Here is an 18,098-nt window from a genome sequence, read left to right as displayed (position 1 = left end):
TCACTTTTGGAAATAAGGAATCTTCTCCTAATTTATATCAGAGAGAACAAATGACTGCCATACACAACACAATCCACTATACCAACACCAATAATACCACATACAATGGAGAAATACTGCCACACCATGACCAGACCACATATTACCACCACATAGTGACCGAATAATACTACATACAAGGGAGAAATACCACCACACCTTGACCAGACCAGATATTACCACCCCATAGTGACCGAATAATACTACATACAAGGGAGAAATACCACCACACCTTGACCAGGCCACATATTACCACCACATAGTGACCGAATATTACTTCATACAAGGGAGAAATACCACCACACCATGACCAGACCACATATTACCACCACATAGTGACCGAATAATACTACATACAAGGGAGAAATTCCACCACACCTTGACCAGACCACATATTACCACCACATAGTGACCGAATAATACCACATGCAAGGGAGAAATGCCACTACACCATGACCAGACCACATATTGCCACCACATACAAGGGAGAAGTACCACCACACCATGACCAGACCAGATATTAACAGCATATAGCATCCAAATAATTCCTCATCATTTCTCTCCCCACCTCCATAATTGCTCCCTCCCATCCCCATCATTGCTCTCTCCCACCTCCTCCATCATTGTCATATCTCCTCCATCATTGCCATATCTCCCCCCACCTGTAGGGTCATCATTGTCATATTTCCCCCCACCTACTCCATCATCACTGCCATATCTCCCCCCATCTGCTCCATCATCATTGCCATATCTCCCCCACCTCCTCTATCACTAATGCCATGCATATCTCCCCCACCTCCCCCATTGCCATGCCATTTCTTCCCCCACCATGTCATATCTCCCCCCCCCCCCCCCACCTCCTCAATCACCATTGCTCTCCCTCAAAAAAACCCAAACCACTTACCTCTCAGCGCGCTCCCCCGCAGCACCGTCCTCTGCTTCCTGCCCTGCATCTTTCTCCCTGACATAGGCATGATCAAGCAGCGCGAGCCTGTGTCAGGGAAGAAGCGCCGGGCAGGAAGCAGAGGATGGATCCCTCCAGCTCCGCTGCCCGTTTCCTCCTGTCGGCAGCAGAGCTGGAGGGATCACTCCCTGCCCGCCTCAGAGGATGAGGGCAATTTGGCCATGGGCCCCCCGGAGCCTGGGGCTCCGAGAAGCAGGCCAGATTGCCCTCATCAGCCGCACTGCAAGGGCCCTCCTGACCCTCCGGGCCCTTTCAGTGCAGAGCACCGGCGGCCATGTTAACCAGGGGCCCTCGTGCATCCTGCTCGGATCCCCCTGACTCATGGGCAGCGTGCCACTGTTTGGGAGTCCCTGAGGGAGTGGGGGCCCTAGACAGACTCCTGGTCTGCCTGCCCCTAAAGCCGGCCCTGCTTGTGTTAAGGGGTCTCCTGCACTGATCCCTCCTGACCTCGCACCAGCCAGGACCCCCAGTATCTGCCAGTCCCGCTGCGCACAGAGAGGCCTTGCAGTGCAGGATCCACTCTTGTTCTGTAGGTGCCAGTGAGCGGATCGTGATCTGCCTCCGGATCTACCAGGCCGATGAACCCGTCTATGGTTGCACGGGAAGGATGAGGCAGGACACCACGGGCTGATCTGCTCCCTCCCCTGAGCTCCTGTACTCTGCCCCAGCGGCCACCTACAAGGTGTCAACAGTCCGTCCGTGTGTGATCTACAGAGATGTCTGCGGACCCCCATCTGCGGAGCCCCATCTGTAGACCCCCGTCCATGATTTGCAGTGATCTCCAGTGCCGGCCACTGACGGATGGATTGTTAGATTGTCCTGACGGTAGACATGGCGGATGATCCTGCTGCTCGGCCGCAGCGTCAGCCATTGTGTTTTGTGGTAATGAACCATTATGTAATAATAAGTGCTTTTCCGAGGTGAGTGTGTGGCAGGGGCTCCTAGCGCGCTATAATGGCTGTCATCATTATGGCCTCTGAGGCGCCTGTCCACATAGTCGTCAGATCAAGTTCATAGAAAACCTTTTCTGTTATCCCTGACAACCATCATGGCTGCTGTTACTGCTGGCAATGGTTGTCGCTCAGGTCTCCCACACTCTGCGGGGTCCACCAATAATCCTTCCCGAGACACCTGTGTGGACACTGGCGCGCTGTCCGATACCCCATCAGGATTGGTGGCCCCGCTGCTCCCTGGACCTTAGAGTTGAGGACCCCCTTATCCAGGAGCAACGCTCTGCAGATGAGCTGGGCCGATGGCTGTGACGCCAGCGGCGCCTCCTGCTGGTCATTCTGTAACTCATCTGCCACTTTGTCTCTCCAGCATCCGGTTACTAACCCGTCAGCCATCCTGTCCCTGTCTCTGCCAGAGCTGACGGAGAAGCTGAGGGGGGGAGCGCTCACCCCAGAAATGGTCCTCCACACCTACATGGCCAAGGTGAGTGAGCGGAGAAATGCACAGCTGCCACGGGTCTCGCCCACATATCTGGAGCCCGGTGCTGTGGGTGGAGAGGGCGTTCAGCCCTGCTGTCGCTGATAACGTGACGCATTCCCCGCAGGCGCTAGAAGTCACCCGAGAGCTGAATTGCATCACCGACTTCTTGCCCGAGTGTGAGTTGCAGCTGCAGAGACTCCGGGAGCAGACGAGCAGAGGCCCTCTGTACGGGGTCCCCATCAGCCTGAAAGACAACCATAACTACAAGGTAGCGCTGTGTCCACCGAGGGACTCTGTGGCACCTGGGGTCACTCAGTAATGGCGGCTGCACTCCAGCTGATGGTGTTGCATGTCCATAAAGGCTTTCCTCACCTCCAGTCATATGCAGTGTCGGGGTGCGAGGGCTCTGCAGGTGGAGAAGCATTATGTGTCCCCGCGTCATTGTGTATTGCAGGGTCATGACACCACGTTGGGATTAATTAAAAACCTGAAGCGTCCGGCCTCAGAGGATTGCGTCATTGTCCAGGTGCTGAAGAAGCAGGGAGCGGTGCCATTTGTGAAAACCAACATCCCGCAGTCCATGTTGAAGTAAGGCTACGTACCGTCCCAAGATGGAGGTTGCATCCTGAAACATTCACGAAGCGTCCTGTGGTTCCTTCTCCTGAGGGTAGTCAGTACATGTTTATGGGCTTGCTCGCTCCCTTACTCTTTTCTGGGCTCGCTCACTTTCTCCCATACTCTTTTTCTAGGCTTGCTCCCTCCCTTACTCTTTTCTGAGCTCGCTCCCTCCCTTACTCTTTTCTGAGCTCGCTCCCTCCCTTACTCTTTTCTGAGCTCGCTCCCTCCCTTACTCTTTTCTGAGCTCGCTCCCTCCCTTACTCTTTTCTGAGCTCGCTCCCTCCCTTACTCTTTTCTGAGCTCGCTCCCTCTCTTACTCTTTTCTGGGCTTGCTCCCTCCCTCTCTTACTCTTTTCTGGGCTTGCTCACTCCCTCTCTTACTCTTTTCTGGGCTTGCTCACTCCCTCTCTTACTCTTTTCTGGGCTTGCTCACTCCCTCTCTTACTCTTTTCTGGGCTTGCTCACTCCCTCTCTTACTCTTTTCTGGGCTTGCTCACTCCCTCTCTTACTCTTTTCTGGGCTTGCTCACTCCCTCTCTTACTCTTTTCTGGGCTTGCTCACTCCCTCTCTTACTCTTTTCTGGGCTTGCTCACTCCCTCTCTTACTCTTTTCTGGGCTTGCTCACTCCCTCTCTTACTCTTTTCTGGGCTTGCTCACTCCCTCTCTTACTCTTTTCTGGGCTTGCTCACTCCCTCTCTTACTCTTTTCTGGGCTTGCTCACTCCCTCTCTTACTCTTTTCTGGGCTTGCTCACTCCCTCTCTACCTCTTTTCTGGGCTTGCTCACTCCCTCTCTTACTCTTTTCTGGGCTTGCTCACTCCCTCTCTTACTCTTTTCTGAACTTGCTCGATCATTGCCTCACTTATTCTTTTCTAGGCTCGCTCGATATCTTCCGTACTCTTTTCTGGGCTCGCTCGCTCCCTCCGTACTCTTTTCTGGGCTTGCTCTCTCCCTCCCTTACTCTTTTCTAGGCTCGCTCACTCCCTCCCTTACTCTTTTCTGAGCTTGCTCGATCACTGGCTCCCTTACTCTTTTCTAGGCTCTCTCGCTCTCTCCCTTACACTTTTCTAGGTTCACTTACTCCCTCTCTTATTCTTTTCTGGGATCGCTCTCTTCCTCCCTTACTCTTTTCTGGGCTTGCTCGCTCGCTCGCTCCCTCCCTTATTCTTTTCTGGACTCGCTAGCTCCCTCCCTTATTCTTTTCTAGGCTCTCTCCTTGACTGCCTCCCTTACTCTTTTCTAGGCTTTCTCGCCCTCTCCCTTACTCTTTTCTAGGCTCTCTCGCTCTCCCCCTTATTCTTTTCTAGGCTCGTTTTGTTCCCTCCCTTACTCTTTACTGGGCTTGCTCGCTCTCTCCCTTATTCTTTTCTGGGCTTGCTCACTCCCTTATTCTTTTCTAGGCTCGCTTGCTCACTGCCTCCCTTACTCTTTTCTAGGCCCTCTCGCTCTCTCCCTTACTCTTTTCTAGGCCCTCTCACTCTCTCCCTTACTCTTTTCTAGGCCCTCTCACTCTCTCCCTTACTCTTTTCTAGGCTTGCTTGCTTGCTTGCTCCCTCCCTTATTCTTTTCTAGGCTCTCTTGCTCCCTCCCTTACTCTTCTCTAGGCTTTCTCGCTCCCTCTCTTACTCTTTTCTGGGCTTGCTCACTCCCTCTCTTACTCTTTTCTGGGCTTGCTCACTCCCTCTCTTACTCTTTTCTGGGCTTGCTCACTCCCTCTCTTACTCTTTTCTGGGCTTGCTCGCTCCCTCCCTTTATTCTTTTCTGGGCTCACTCGCTCCTTCCCTTATTCTTTTCTAGGCTTGCTCACTCCCTCCCTTACTCTTTTCTAGGCTCTCTTGCTCCCTCCCTTACTTTTTTCTAGGCCCTCTTGCTCTCTTCCTTACTCTTTTCTAGGCTCTCTCGCTCTCTCCTTTACTCTTTTCTGGGCTTGCTTGCTCCCTACCTTACTCTTTTTCTGGGCTTGCTCACTCCTTCCCTTACTCTTTCCTAGGCTTGCTCGTTCCCTCCCTTATTCTTTTCTAGGCTTGCTCTCTCCCATACCCTTTTCTGAGCTTCCTCGCTCGCTCCCTCGCATACTCTTTTCTTAGCTTGCTCCCTCTCTTACTCTTTTCTGAGCTTGCTACCTCCCTTAGTCTTTTCTCAGCTCGCTCCCTACCATACTCTTTTTCTGAGCTCACTTGCTTGCTCACTCACTCTTTCCCTTAGTCTTTTCTGAGCTCACTCACTCCCTTCCTTACTCTTCACTGAGCTCGCTCACTCCCTCCCTTACTCTTTTCTGAGCTTGCTCGATCACTTCCTCCCTTACTCTTTCCTAGGCTCTCTCGCGCTCTCCCTTTCATTTTTCTGGGCTCGCTTGTTCCCTCCCTTATTCTTTTCTAGGCTCACTTGCTCCCTCTTTTATTCTTTTCTGGGCTCGCTCTCTTCCTTTCTTACTCTTTTCTGGGCATGATCGCTCCCTCCCTTATTCTTTTCTGAGCTCGCTTGCTCCCTCCCTTATTCTTTTCTAGGCTCACTCGCGCTCTCCCTTACTCTTTTCTGGACTCGCTCACTCTCTCCCTTAATCTTTTCTGGGCTTGCTCGCTCCCTCTTTTACTCTTTTCTGGGCTCTCTCGCTCACTCCCTCCGTACTCTTTTCTGGGCTTGCTCGCTCTCTCCCTTAATCTTTTCTGGGCTTGCTTGCTCCCTCCCTTACTCTTTTCTGGGCTTGCTTGCTCCCTCCCTTACTCTTTTCTGGGCTCGCTCACTCTCTCCCTTACTTTTTTCTGGGCTTGCTTTCTCCCTTACTTTTTTCTGGGCTTGCTTTCTCCCTCCCTTACTCTTTTCTAGGCGTGCTCGCTCCCTCCCTTACTCTTTTCTAGGCTTGCTCGCTCCCTCCCTTACTCTTTTCTGGGCCCGCTCTCCCTTACTTTTTTCTAGGCTCACTCGCTCTCTCCCTTACTCTTTTCTGGACTTGCTCGCTCCCTCTCTTACTCTTTTCTATGTTTGCTCGCTCCCTCCCTTACTTTTTTCTAGGCTCACTCGCTCCCTCCCTTACTCTTTTCTGGGCTTGCTTGCTCACTCCCTTACTCTTTTCTGGGCTTGCTTGCTCCCTCCCTTACTCTTTTCTGGACTTGCTCGCTCCCTCTCTTACTCTTTTCTAGGCTCACTCGCTCCCTCCCTTACTCTTTTCTGGACTTGCTCGCTCCCTCTCTTACTCTTTTCTAGGCTCACTCGCTCCCTCCCTTACTCTTTTTCTGGGCTTGCTCCCTCCATTACTCTTTTTCTGGGCTTGCTCCCTCCATTACTCTTTTTCTGGGCTTGCTCCCTCCATTACTCTTTTTCTGGGCTTGCTCCCTCCATTACTCTTTTTCTGGGCTTGCTCCCTCCATTACTCTTTTTCTGGGCTTGCTCCCTCCATTACTCTTTTTCTGGGCTTGCTCCCTCCATTACTCTTTTTCTGGGCTTGCTCCCTCCATTACTCTTTTTCTGGGCTTGCTCCCTCCATTACTCTTTTTCTGGGCTTGCTCCCTCCATTACTCTTTTTCTGGGCTTGCTCCCTCCCTTACTCTTTTTCTGGGCTTGCTCCCTCCCTTACTATTTTTCTGGGCTTGCTCCCTCCCTTACTCTTTTTCTGGGCTTGCTCCCTCCCTTACTCTTTTTCTGGGCTTGCTCCCTCCCTTACTCTTTTTCTGGGCTTGCTCCCTCCCTTACTCTTTTTCTGGGCTTGCTCCCTCCCTTACTCTTTTTCTGGGCTTGCTCCCTCCCTTACTCTTTTATTGGGCTTGCTCCCTCCCTTACTCTTTTCTGGGCTTGCTCCCTCCCTTACTCTTTTCTGGACTTGCTCACTCGCTCTCTCCCTTACTCTTTTCTGGACTTGCTCTCTCCCTTACTCTTTTCTGGGCTTGCTCACTCGCTCTCTCCCTTACTCTTTTCTGGGCTTGCTCACTCGCTCTCTCCCTTACTCTTTTCTGGGCTTGCTCACTCGCTCTCTCCCTTACTCTTTTCTGGACTTGCTCACACGCTCTCTCCCTTACTCTTTTCTGGGCTTGCTCACTCGCTCTCTCCCTTACTCTTTTCTGGACTTGCTCACTCGCTCTCTCCCTTACTCTTTTCTGGACTTGCTCACTCGCTCTCTCCCTTACTCTTTTTCTCGGCTCGCTCACTCGCTCTCTCCCTTACTCTTTTTCTCGGCTCGCTCACTCGCTCCCTTACTCTTTTTCTCGGCTCGCTCACTCGCTCCCTTACTCTTTTTCTCGGCTCGCTCACTCGCTCCCTTACTCTTTTTCTCGGCTCGCTCACTCGCTCCCGTTCTCTGACCTTGCTCCCGCCCTCTTGACTTTACCCTTGGCTTGCTCTGTTCTTGCTTGCTCCCTATTCACTCTTCTCTGTTTCTGGCCAAGGACAAGGCCTTGATAGCTGGTAAGGACATTGGTGGGAGGCTATCCTCTCCACAGATTTGATGGGGTGGGTCCTGTTTGGTGTGATCCCCTTTTCGCTGTGTGCACTGATATACTGTAGCAGACCCTCAGCTGTGTAAATTTCCTGTTCTTCCCTCACAGCTATGACTGCAGTAACCCCATGTATGGACAGACCCTGAATCCGCTAAACCACAGGAAGACCCCCGGAGGCTCCTCTGGAGGGGAGGGCGCTCTTATCTCAGCACAAGGCTCCATTCTGGGCTTTGGTACGGACATTGGGGGGAGCATCCGCTTCCCGTGTGCCTTCTGTGGAATCTGTGGCTTCAAACCCACTGGAAACCGACTCAGGTGGGTTCTGGGTGGTGCCCAAGACTTTTCCACAGGGACATTTACATATCATAGCAATTCAAAGGAAGGTGATTGCTGGGATTCGTAGTCCAACAACTGCGGACTGCCTGAAGTACCAGCATTGATCAGCAGATGGAGCTGCAGTCCTAATATGGGAATTGTATATATACCGTATACACGGACTGCAGCGCTGTGAAAGGTTTAGGCCGGTGTGGAATAAACGCTTCCAGGAATAGAAGGGTTAAACGTTAATTCTTAATTCACAAGATGCAAAGAATGAAGAAAAGAGAAATGTAAATCTCATCAGTATCTGGTGACCGCCCGTCACCTCGATCATCAGTATCCGGTGACCGCCCGTCACCTCCATCATCAGTATCCGGTGACTGCCCGTCACCTCGATCATCAGTATCCGGTGACCGCCCGTCACCTCCATCATCAGTATCCGGTGACCGCCCGTCACCTCCATCATCAGTATCTGGTGACTGCCCGTCACCTCCATCATCATTATCTGGTGACCGCCCGTCACCTCCATCATCAGTATCTGGTGACTGCCCGTCACCTCCATCATCATTATCTGGTGACCGCCCGTCACCTCCATCATCAGTATCTGGTGACCGCCCGTCACCTCCATCATCAGTATCTGGTGACCGCTCGTCACCTCCATCATCAGTATCTGGTGACTGCCCGTCGCCTCCATCATCAGTATCCGGTGACCGCCCGTCGCCTCCATCATCAGTATCTGGTGACCGCTCGTCACCTCCATCATCAGTATCTGGTGACTGCCCGTCACCTCCATCATCAGTATCTGGTGACCGCCCGTCGCCTCCATCATCAGTATCTGGTGACCGCCCGTCGCCTCCATCATCAGTATCTGGTGACTGCCCGTCGCCTCCATCATCAGTATCTGGTGACTGCCCGTCGCCTCCATCATCAGTATCTGGTGACTGCCCGTCGCCTCCATCATCAGTATCTGGTGACTGCCCGTCGCCTCCATCATCAGTATCCGGTGACCGCCCGTCACCTCCATCATCAGTATCCGGTGACCGCCCGTCACCTCCATCATCAGTATCTGGTGACTGCCCGTCACCTCCATCATCATTATCTGGTGACCGCCCGTCACCTCCATCATCAGTATCTGGTGACTGCCCGTCACCTCCATCATCATTATCTGGTGACCGCCCGTCACCTCCATCATCAGTATCTGGTGACCGCCCGTCACCTCCATCATCAGTATCTGGTGACCGCTCGTCACCTCCATCATCAGTATCTGGTGACTGCCCGTCGCCTCCATCATCAGTATCCGGTGACCGCCCGTCGCCTCCATCATCAGTATCTGGTGACCGCTCGTCACCTCCATCATCAGTATCTGGTGACTGCCCGTCACCTCCATCATCAGTATCTGGTGACCGCCCGTCGCCTCCATCATCAGTATCTGGTGACCGCCCGTCGCCTCCATCATCAGTATCTGGTGACTGCCCGTCGCCTCCATCATCAGTATCTGGTGACTGCCCGTCGCCTCCATCATCAGTATCTGGTGACTGCCCGTCGCCTCCATCATCAGTATCTGGTGACTGCCCGTCGCCTCCATCATCAGTATCTGGTGACTGCCCGTCGCCTCCATCATCTGTATCTGGTGACTGCCCGTCGCCTCCATCATCTGTATCTGGTGACTGCCCGTCGCCTCCATCATCTGTATCTGGTGACTGCCCGTCGCCTCCATCATCTGTATCTGGTGACTGCCCGTCGCCTCCATCATCTGTATCTGGTGACTGCCCGTCGCCTCCATCATCTGTATCTGGTGACTGCCCGTCGCCTCCATCATCTGTATCTGGTGACTGCCCGTCGCCTCCATCATCTGTATCTGGTGACTGCCCGTCGCCTCCATCATCTGTATCTGGTGACTGCCCGTCGCCTCCATCATCAGTATCTGGGGACCGCCCGTCGCCTCCATCTCTTCTTCTCATCACTTGTACACTGGTTATGGAGGATCTCGGCAGGAGGATGTGCCAAACATCTTGGAGACCTGACCCCAGATCTTCTGTGTATAGAGAGCGGCGTCCGTAACCGGCCCTGACTGACACTGGCTCTGCATTGGGGCTCCGCTGTCAGCCCGTGCTGGGGGCGGTTACAGACGCTGCTCTCTATACTCGGTGACTGACCCTGCGCTGGCGCCGCCCCGTGACTGAAACTGAATGCTGGCAAGGAGAATAAAGTTCCTTTTCTCCCCACAGCGTTGGGCTGCGTGCAGGCGCCGGGCAGCATGATAACGCTGCTGCACACTGACCCCATAGCTGCAGGTTAATATCGTTTTTGCTGCTGACAGGTCCCTTTAAAGATGAAAGTGAAGAGCGGCGCAAATGTGTCAAAACCACTGGTGTCTTCCCACACCCAGAGTGTCGGCACCGCAGATCACCGCTGCTGGGGCACTGCGCACCGCGGCTCTAACATCACTGAGCCCTTGGCTTCAGTCCTCAGGGTCACCTACCAGACGTACACCCCGAATTTCCACCCACTGTGCATGATGCGCCATTCTATGAAGACGCCTGGTGCAAAACCACCTCTCCGAGCTGCACTACGCCAAAGGGCCGAAAAGCAATCAGTCGCTGTGCTGCCCTGGCCTTATCGCCGCTGCCAGAGGGGGGGGGGAGCCGCTGCCAGAGGGGGGGGGAGCCGCTGCCAGAGGGTGGGGAGGGGGGGCGCCGCTGCCAGAGGGAGGGGGTGGGGCCGCCGCTGCCAGAGGGAGGGGGGGGGGCGCCGCTGCCAGAGGGGGGGGGGGCGCCGCTGCCAGAGGGGGGGAGGAGGGGGAGCCGCTGCCAGAGGGGGGGGGAGGGGGGGGCGCCGCTGCCAGAGGGGGGGGGGGGGCCGCCGCTGCCAGAGGGGGCGCCTTGTCTCGGGCCTCATTAGTTGCTGAGAGGTGTGTCTTTTATGATGGTGGGTTTAGACGGGGCGGCTCCAGGAAAGCGGTTCTGACCTCCAGGGAGTATTGTCCATGGCAGGGGCTGCACTCTGTAGACCGTGGACTTCGTGTGAGTGTCACAATCCGCGGCCCAGATATTCCTCGCTGTCACATGACATCATCTTGGTGCTATAACTTCTCATTTTTGTGTTGCAGTAAAATTGGCCTCATTTCAAGCTGCCCCGGACAGAAGTCAGGTGAGTGACAGTGCGCCCCGAGCATGGGAGAGGAAGCGCACTGCATGGAGATGTATATGCAACCAGCTCCCCCTAGTGGAGGCTGCAGACAGAATCTTATCATGTATCTCTGTATACAGGGAGCTCCCCCTAGTGGAGGCTGCAGACAGAATCTTATCATGTATCTCTGTATACAGGGAGCTCCCCCTAGTGGTGACTGCAGACAGAATCATATCATGTATCTCTGTATATAGGGAGCTCCCCCTAGTGGTGGCTGCAGACAGAATCATATCATGTATCTCTGTATATAGGGAGCTCCCCCTAGTGGTGGCTGCAGACAGGATCTTATCATGTATCTCTGTATACAGGGAGCTCCCCCTAGTGGTGATTGCAGACAGAATCTTATCATGTATCTCTGTATACAGGGAGCTCCCCCTAGTGGTGACTGCAGACAGAATCATATCATGTATCTCTGTATACAGGGAGCTCCCCCTAGTGGTGGCTGCAGACAGAATCATATCATGTATCTCTGTATACAGGGAGCTCCCCCTAGTGGTGGCTGCAGACAGAATCATATCATGTATCTCTGTATATAGGGAGCTCCCCCTAGTGGTGGCTGCAGACAGGATCTTATCATGTATCTCTGTATACACGGAGCTCCCCCTAGTGGTGACTGCAGACAGAATCTTATCATGTATCTCTGTATACAGGGAGCTCCCCCTAGTGGTGACTGCAGACAGAATCTTATCATGTATCTCTGTATATAGGGAGCTCCCCCTAGTGGTGGCTGCAGACAGGATCTTATCATGTATCTCTGTATACAGGGAGCTCCCCCTAGTGGTGGCTGCAGACAGAATCTTATCATGTATCTCTGTATATAGGGAGCTCCCCCTAGTGGTGGCTGCAGACAGGATCTTATCATGTATCTCTGTATACAGGGAGCTCCCCCTAGTGGTGGCTGCAGACAGGATCTTATCATGTATCTCTGTATACAGGGAGCTCCCCCTAGTGGTGACTGCAGACAGAATCTTATCATGTATCTCTGTATACAGGGAGCTCCCCCTTGTGGTGGCTGCAGACAGGATCTTATCATGTATCTATGTATATAGGGAGCTCCCCCTAGTGGTGGCTGCAGACAGGATCTTATCATGTATCTCTGTATACAGGGAGCTCCTCCTAGTGGTGGCTGCAGACAGGATCTTATCATGTAACTCTGTATACAGGGAGATCCCCCTAGTGGTGGCTGCAGACAGAATCATATCATGTATCTCTGTATATAGGGAGCTCCCCCTAGTGGTGGCTGCAGACAGAATCTCATCATGTGTCTCTGTATACAGGAAGCTCCCCCTAGTGGTGACTGCAGACAGAATCTTATCATGTATCTCTCTGTATACAGGGAGCTCCCCCTAGTGGTGGCTGCAGACAGAATCTTATCATGTATCTCTGTATACAGGGAGCTCCTCCTAGTGGTGGCTGCAGACAGAATCTTATCATGTATCTCTGTATACAGGGAGCTCCCCCTAGTGGTGGCTGCGGACAGGATCTTATCATGTATCTCTGTATACAGGGAGATCCCCCTAGTGGTGGCTGCAGACAGGATCTTATCATGTATCTCTGTATACAGGGAGCTCCCCCTAGTGGTGACTGCAGACAGAATCTTATCATGTATCTCTGTATACAGGGAGCTCCCCCTAGTGGTGACTGCAGACAGAATCTCATCATGTATCTCTGTATACAGGGAGCTCCCCCTTGTGGTGGCTGCAGACAGGATCTTATCATGTATCTATGTATATAGGGAGCTCCCCCTAGTGGTGGCTGCAGACAGAATCTCATCATGTATCTCTGTATACAGGGAGCTCCTCCTAGTGGTGGCTGCAGACAGGATCTTATCATGTAACTCTGTATACAGGGAGATCCCCCTAGTGGTGGCTGCAGACAGAATCATATCATGTATCTCTGTATATAGGGAGCTCCCCCTAGTGGTGGCTGCAGACAGAATCTCATCATGTGTCTCTGTATACAGGAAGCTCCCCCTAGTGGTGACTGCAGACAGAATCTTATCATGTATCTCTCTGTATACAGGGAGCTCCCCCTAGTGGTGGCTGCAGACAGAATCTTATCATGTATCTCTGTATACAGGGAGCTCCTCCTAGTGGTGGCTGCAGACAGAATCTTATCATGTATCTCTGTATACAGGGAGCTCCCCCTAGTGGTGGCTGCGGACAGGATCTTATCATGTATCTCTGTATACAGGGAGATCCCCCTAGTGGTGGCTGCAGACAGGATCTTATCATGTATCTCCGTATACAGGGAGCTCCCCCTAGTGGTGTCTGCAGACAGGATCTTATCATGTATCTCTGTATACAGGGAGCTCCCCCTAGTGGAGGCTGCAGACAGAATCTTATCATGTATCTCTGTATACAGGGAGCTCCCCCTAGTGGTGGCTGCAGACAGAATCTTATCATGTATCTCTGTATACAGGGAGCTCCCCCTAGTGGTGGCTGCAGACAGGATCTTATCATGTATCTCTGTATACAGGGAGCTCCCCCGAGTGGTGGCTGCAGACAGAATCTTAGCATGTATCTCTATATACAGGGAGCTCCCCCTAGTGGTGGCTGCAGACAGGATCTTATCATGTATCTCTGTATACAGGGAGCTCCCCCTAGTGGTGGCTGCAGACAGAATCTTATCATGTATCTCTGTATACAGGGAGCTCCCCCTAGTGATGGCTGTAGACAGGATCTTATCATGTATCTCTGTATACAGGGAGCTCCCCCTAGTGGTGGCTGCAGACAGAATCTTATCATGTATCTCTGTATACAGGGAGCTCCCCCTAGTGGTGGCTGCAGACAGAATCTTATCATGTATCTCTGTATACAGGGAGCTCCCCCTAGTGGTGGCTGCAGACAGAATCTTATCATGTATCTCTGTATACAGGGAGCTCCCCCTAGTGATGGCTGCAGACAGGATCTTATCATGTATCTCTGTATACAGGGAGCTCCCTCTAGTGGTGGCTGCAGACAGGATCTTATCATGTATCTCTGTATACAGGGAGCTCCCCCTAGTGGTGGCTGCAGACAGGATCTTATCATGTATCTCTGTATACAGGGAGCTCCCCCTAGTGGTGGCTGCAGACAGGATCTTATCATGTATCTCTGTATACAGGGAGCTCCCCCTAGTGGTGGCTGCAGACAGGATCTTATCATGTATCTCTGTATACAGGGAGCTCCCCCTAGTGGTGGCTGCAGACAGGATCTTATCATGTATCTCTGTATACAGGGAGCTCCCCCTAGTGGTGGCAGCAGACAGAATCTTATCATGTATCTCTGTATACAGAGAGCTCCCTCTAGTGGTGGCTGCAGACAGAATCTTATCATGTATCTCTGTATACAGGGAGCTCCCCGTAGTGGTAACTGCAGACAGGATCTTATCATGTATCTCAGTATACAGGGAGCTCCCCCTAGTGGTGGCTGCAGACAGAATCTTATCATGTATCTTTGTATACAGGGAGCTCCCCCTAGTGGTGTCTGCAGACAGAATCTTATCATGTATCTTTGTATACAGGGAGCTCCCCCTAGTGGTGTCTGCAGACAGAATCTTATCATGTATCTCTGTATACAGGGAGCTCCCCCTAGTGGTGGCTGCAGACAGAATCTTATCATGTATCTCTGTATACAGGGAGCTCCCCCTAGTGGTGGCTGCAGACAGGATCTTATCATGTATCTCTGTATACAGGGAACTCACCCTAGTGGTGAGTGCAGACAGAATCTTATCATGTATCTCTGTACATAGGGAGCTCCCCCTAGTGGTGGCTGCAGACAGAATCTTATCATGTATCTCTGTATACAGGGAGCTCCCCCTAGTGGTGGCTGGAGACAGAATCTTATCATGTATCTATGTATATAGGGAGCTCCCCCTAGTGGTGGCTGCAGACAGGATCTTATCATGTATCTCTGTATACAGGGAGCTCCTCCTAGTGGTGGCTGCAGACAGGATCTTATCATGTAACTCTGTATACAGGGAGATCCCCCTAGTGGTGGCTGCAGACAGAATCATATCATGTATCTCTGTATACAGGGAGCTCCCCCTAGTGGTGTCTGCAGACAGAATCTTATCATGTATCTCTGTATACAGGGAGCTCCCCCTAGTGGTGTCTGCAGACAGAATCTTATCATGTATCTCTGTATACAGGGAGCTCCCCCTAGTGGTGGCTGCAGACAGGATCTTATCATGTATCTCTATATACAGGGAGCTCCCCCGAGTGGTGGCTACAGACAGGTTCCTATCATGTATCTCTGTATACAGGGAGCTCCCCCTAGTGGTGGCTGCAGACAGAATCTTATCATGTATCTCTGTATACAGGGAGCTCCCCCTAGTGATGGCTGTAGACAGGATCTTATCATGTATCTCTGTATACAGGAAGCTCCCCCTAGTGGTGGCTGCAGACAGAATCTTATCATGTATCTCTGTATACAGGGAGCTCCCCCTAGTGGTGATTGCAGACAGAATCTTATCATGTATCTCTGTATACAGGGAGCTCCCCCTAGTGGTGGCTGCAGACAGAATCTTATCATGTATCTCTGTATACAGGGAGCTCCCCCTAGTGGTGGCTGCAGACAGAATCTTATCATGTATCTCTGTATACAGGGAGCTCCCCCTAGTGGTGGCTGCAGACAGAATCTTATCATGTATCTCTGTATACAGGGAGCTCCCCCTAGTGATGGCTGCAGACAGGATCTTATCATGTATCTCTGTATACAGGGAGCTCCCCCTAGTGGTGGCTGCAGACAGAATCTTATCATGTATGTCTGTATACAGGGAGCTCCCCCTAGTGGTGGCTGCAGACAGGATCTTATCATGTATCTCTGTATACAGGGAGCTCCCCCTAGTGGTGGCTGCAGACAGGATCTTATCATGTATCTCTGTATACAGGGAGCTCCCTCTAGTGGTGGCTGCAGACAGGATCTTATCATGTATCTCTGTATACAGGGAGCTCCCCCTAGTGGTGACTGCAGACAGGATCTTATCATGTATCTCTGTATACAGGGAGCTCCCCCTAGTGGTGGCTGCAGACAGGATCATATCATGTATCTCTGTATACAGGGAGCTCCCCCTAGTGGTGACTGCAGACAGAATCTTATCATGTATCTTTGTATACAGGGAGCTGCCCCTAGTGGTGGCTGCAGACAGGATCTTATCATGTATCTCTGTATACAGGGAGCTCCCCCTAGTGGTGGCTGCAGACAGGATCTTATCATGTATCTCTGTATACAGGGAGCTCCCTCTAGTGGTGGCTGCAGATAGGATCTTATCATGTATCTCAGTATACAGGGAGCTCCCCCTAGTGGAGGCTGCAGACTGAATCTTATCATGTATCTCTGTATACAGGGAGCTCCCCCTAGTGGTGGCTGCAGACAGGATCTTAACATGTATCTCTTTATACAGGAGCTCCCCCTAGTGGTGGCTGCAGACAGGATCTTATCATGTATCTCTGTATACAGGGAGCTCCCCCTAGTGGTGGCTGCAGACAGGATCTTATCATGTATCTCTGTATACAGGGAGCTCCCCGTAGTGGTGGCTGCAGACAGGATCTTATCATGTATCTCTGTATACAGGGAGCTCCCCCTAGTGGTGGCAGCAGACAGAATCTTATCATGTATCTCTGTATACAGGGAGCTCCCCCTAGTGGTAACTGCAGACAGGATCTTATCATGTATCTCTGTATACAGGGAGCTCCCCCTAGTGGTGACTGCAGAGAATATCTTATCATGTATCTGTGTATACAGGGAGCTCCCCCTAGTGGTGGCTGCAGACAGAATCTTATCATGTATCTCTGTATACAGGGAGCTCCCCCTAGTGGTGGCTGCAGACAGGATCTTATCATGTATCTCTGTATACAGGGAGCTCCCCCTAGTGGTGGCTGCAGACAGAATCTTATCATGTATCTCTGTACACAGGGAGCTCCCCCTAGTGGTGGCTGCAGACAGGATCTTATCATGTATCTCTGTATACAGGGAGCTCCCCCTAGTGGTGACTGCAGACAGAATCTTATCATGTATCTCTGTATACAGGGAGCTCCTCCTAGTGGTGGCTGCAGACAGGATCTTATCATGTATCTCTGTATACAGGGAGCTCCCCCTAGTGGTGGCTGCAGACAGAATCTTATCATGTATCTCTGTATACAGGGAGCTCCCCCTAGTGGTGGCTGCAGACAGAATCTTATCATGTATCTATGTATACAGGGAGCTCCCCCTAGTGGTGGCTGCAGACATGATCTTATTATGTATCTCTGTATACAGCGCGCTCCCTCTAGTGGAGGCTGTAGACAGGATCTTATCATGTATCTCTGTATACAGGGAGCTCCCCCTAGTGGTGGCTGCAGACAGGATCTTATCATGTATCTCTGTATACAGGGAGCTCCCCCTAGTGGTGACTGCAGACAGACTCTTATCATATATCTCTGTATACAGGGAGCTCCCCCTAGTGGTGGCTGCAGACAGGATCTTATCATGTATCTCTGTATACAGGGAGCTCCCCCTAGTGGTGACTGCAGAGAGGATCTTATCATGTATCTCTGTATACAGGGAGCTCCCCCTAGTGGAGGCTGCAGACAGAATCTTATCATGTATCTGTGTATACAGGGATCTCCCTCTAGTGGTGGCTGCAGACAGGATCTTATCATGTATCTCTGTATACAGGGAGCTCCCCCTAGTGGTGACTGCAGAGAATATCTTATCATGTATCTGTGTATACAGGGAGCTCCCCCTAGTGGTGACTGCAGACTGGATCTTATCATGTATCTCTGTATACAGGGAACTCCCCCTAGTGGTGGCTGCAGACAGGATCTCATCATGTATCTCTGTATACAGGGAGCTCCCCCTAGTGGTGGCTGCAGACAGAATCTCATCATGTATCTCTGTATACAGGGAGCTCCCCCTAGTGGTAACTGCAGACAGGATCTTATCATGTATCTCTGTATACAGGGAGCTCCCCCTAGTGGTGACTGCAGAGAATATCTTATCATGTATCTGTGTATACAGGGAGCTCCCCCTAGTGGTGGCTGCAGACAGAATCTTATCATGTATCTCTGTATACAGGGAGCTCCCCCTAGTGGTGGCTGCAGACAGTATCTTATCATGTATCTCTGTATACAGGGAGCTCCCCCTAGTG

General features: G+C 52.0%; 1 protein-coding gene across 1 annotated transcript in view; it reads left to right on the top strand.

Moving 5' to 3' along the window:
* The window catches only part of LOC141157139 (fatty-acid amide hydrolase 1-like), a 150,775-nt gene that overhangs the window by 9,057 nt on the left and 123,620 nt on the right, over positions 1-18,098 (top strand). Inside the window, exons 2-6 of the mRNA XM_073644040.1 lie at positions 2,324-2,437; positions 2,559-2,702; positions 2,889-3,022; positions 7,590-7,796; positions 10,909-10,949. Coding sequence (XP_073500141.1) covers positions 2,324-2,437; positions 2,559-2,702; positions 2,889-3,022; positions 7,590-7,796; positions 10,909-10,949 — 640 coding nt within the window. The remainder of the gene's footprint in view (positions 1-2,323; positions 2,438-2,558; positions 2,703-2,888; positions 3,023-7,589; positions 7,797-10,908; positions 10,950-18,098) is intronic.

This window comes from Phyllobates terribilis, unplaced genomic scaffold (genome assembly GCF_046119375.1).
Source record: "Phyllobates terribilis strain yellow unplaced genomic scaffold, ASM4611937v1 Scaffold_8__6_contigs__length_399053987, whole genome shotgun sequence".
NCBI lineage: Eukaryota > Metazoa > Chordata > Amphibia > Anura > Dendrobatidae > Phyllobates > Phyllobates terribilis.
Note: the sequence above shows the minus strand (reverse complement) of the source record. Positions and strands in the feature narration are given on the sequence as shown.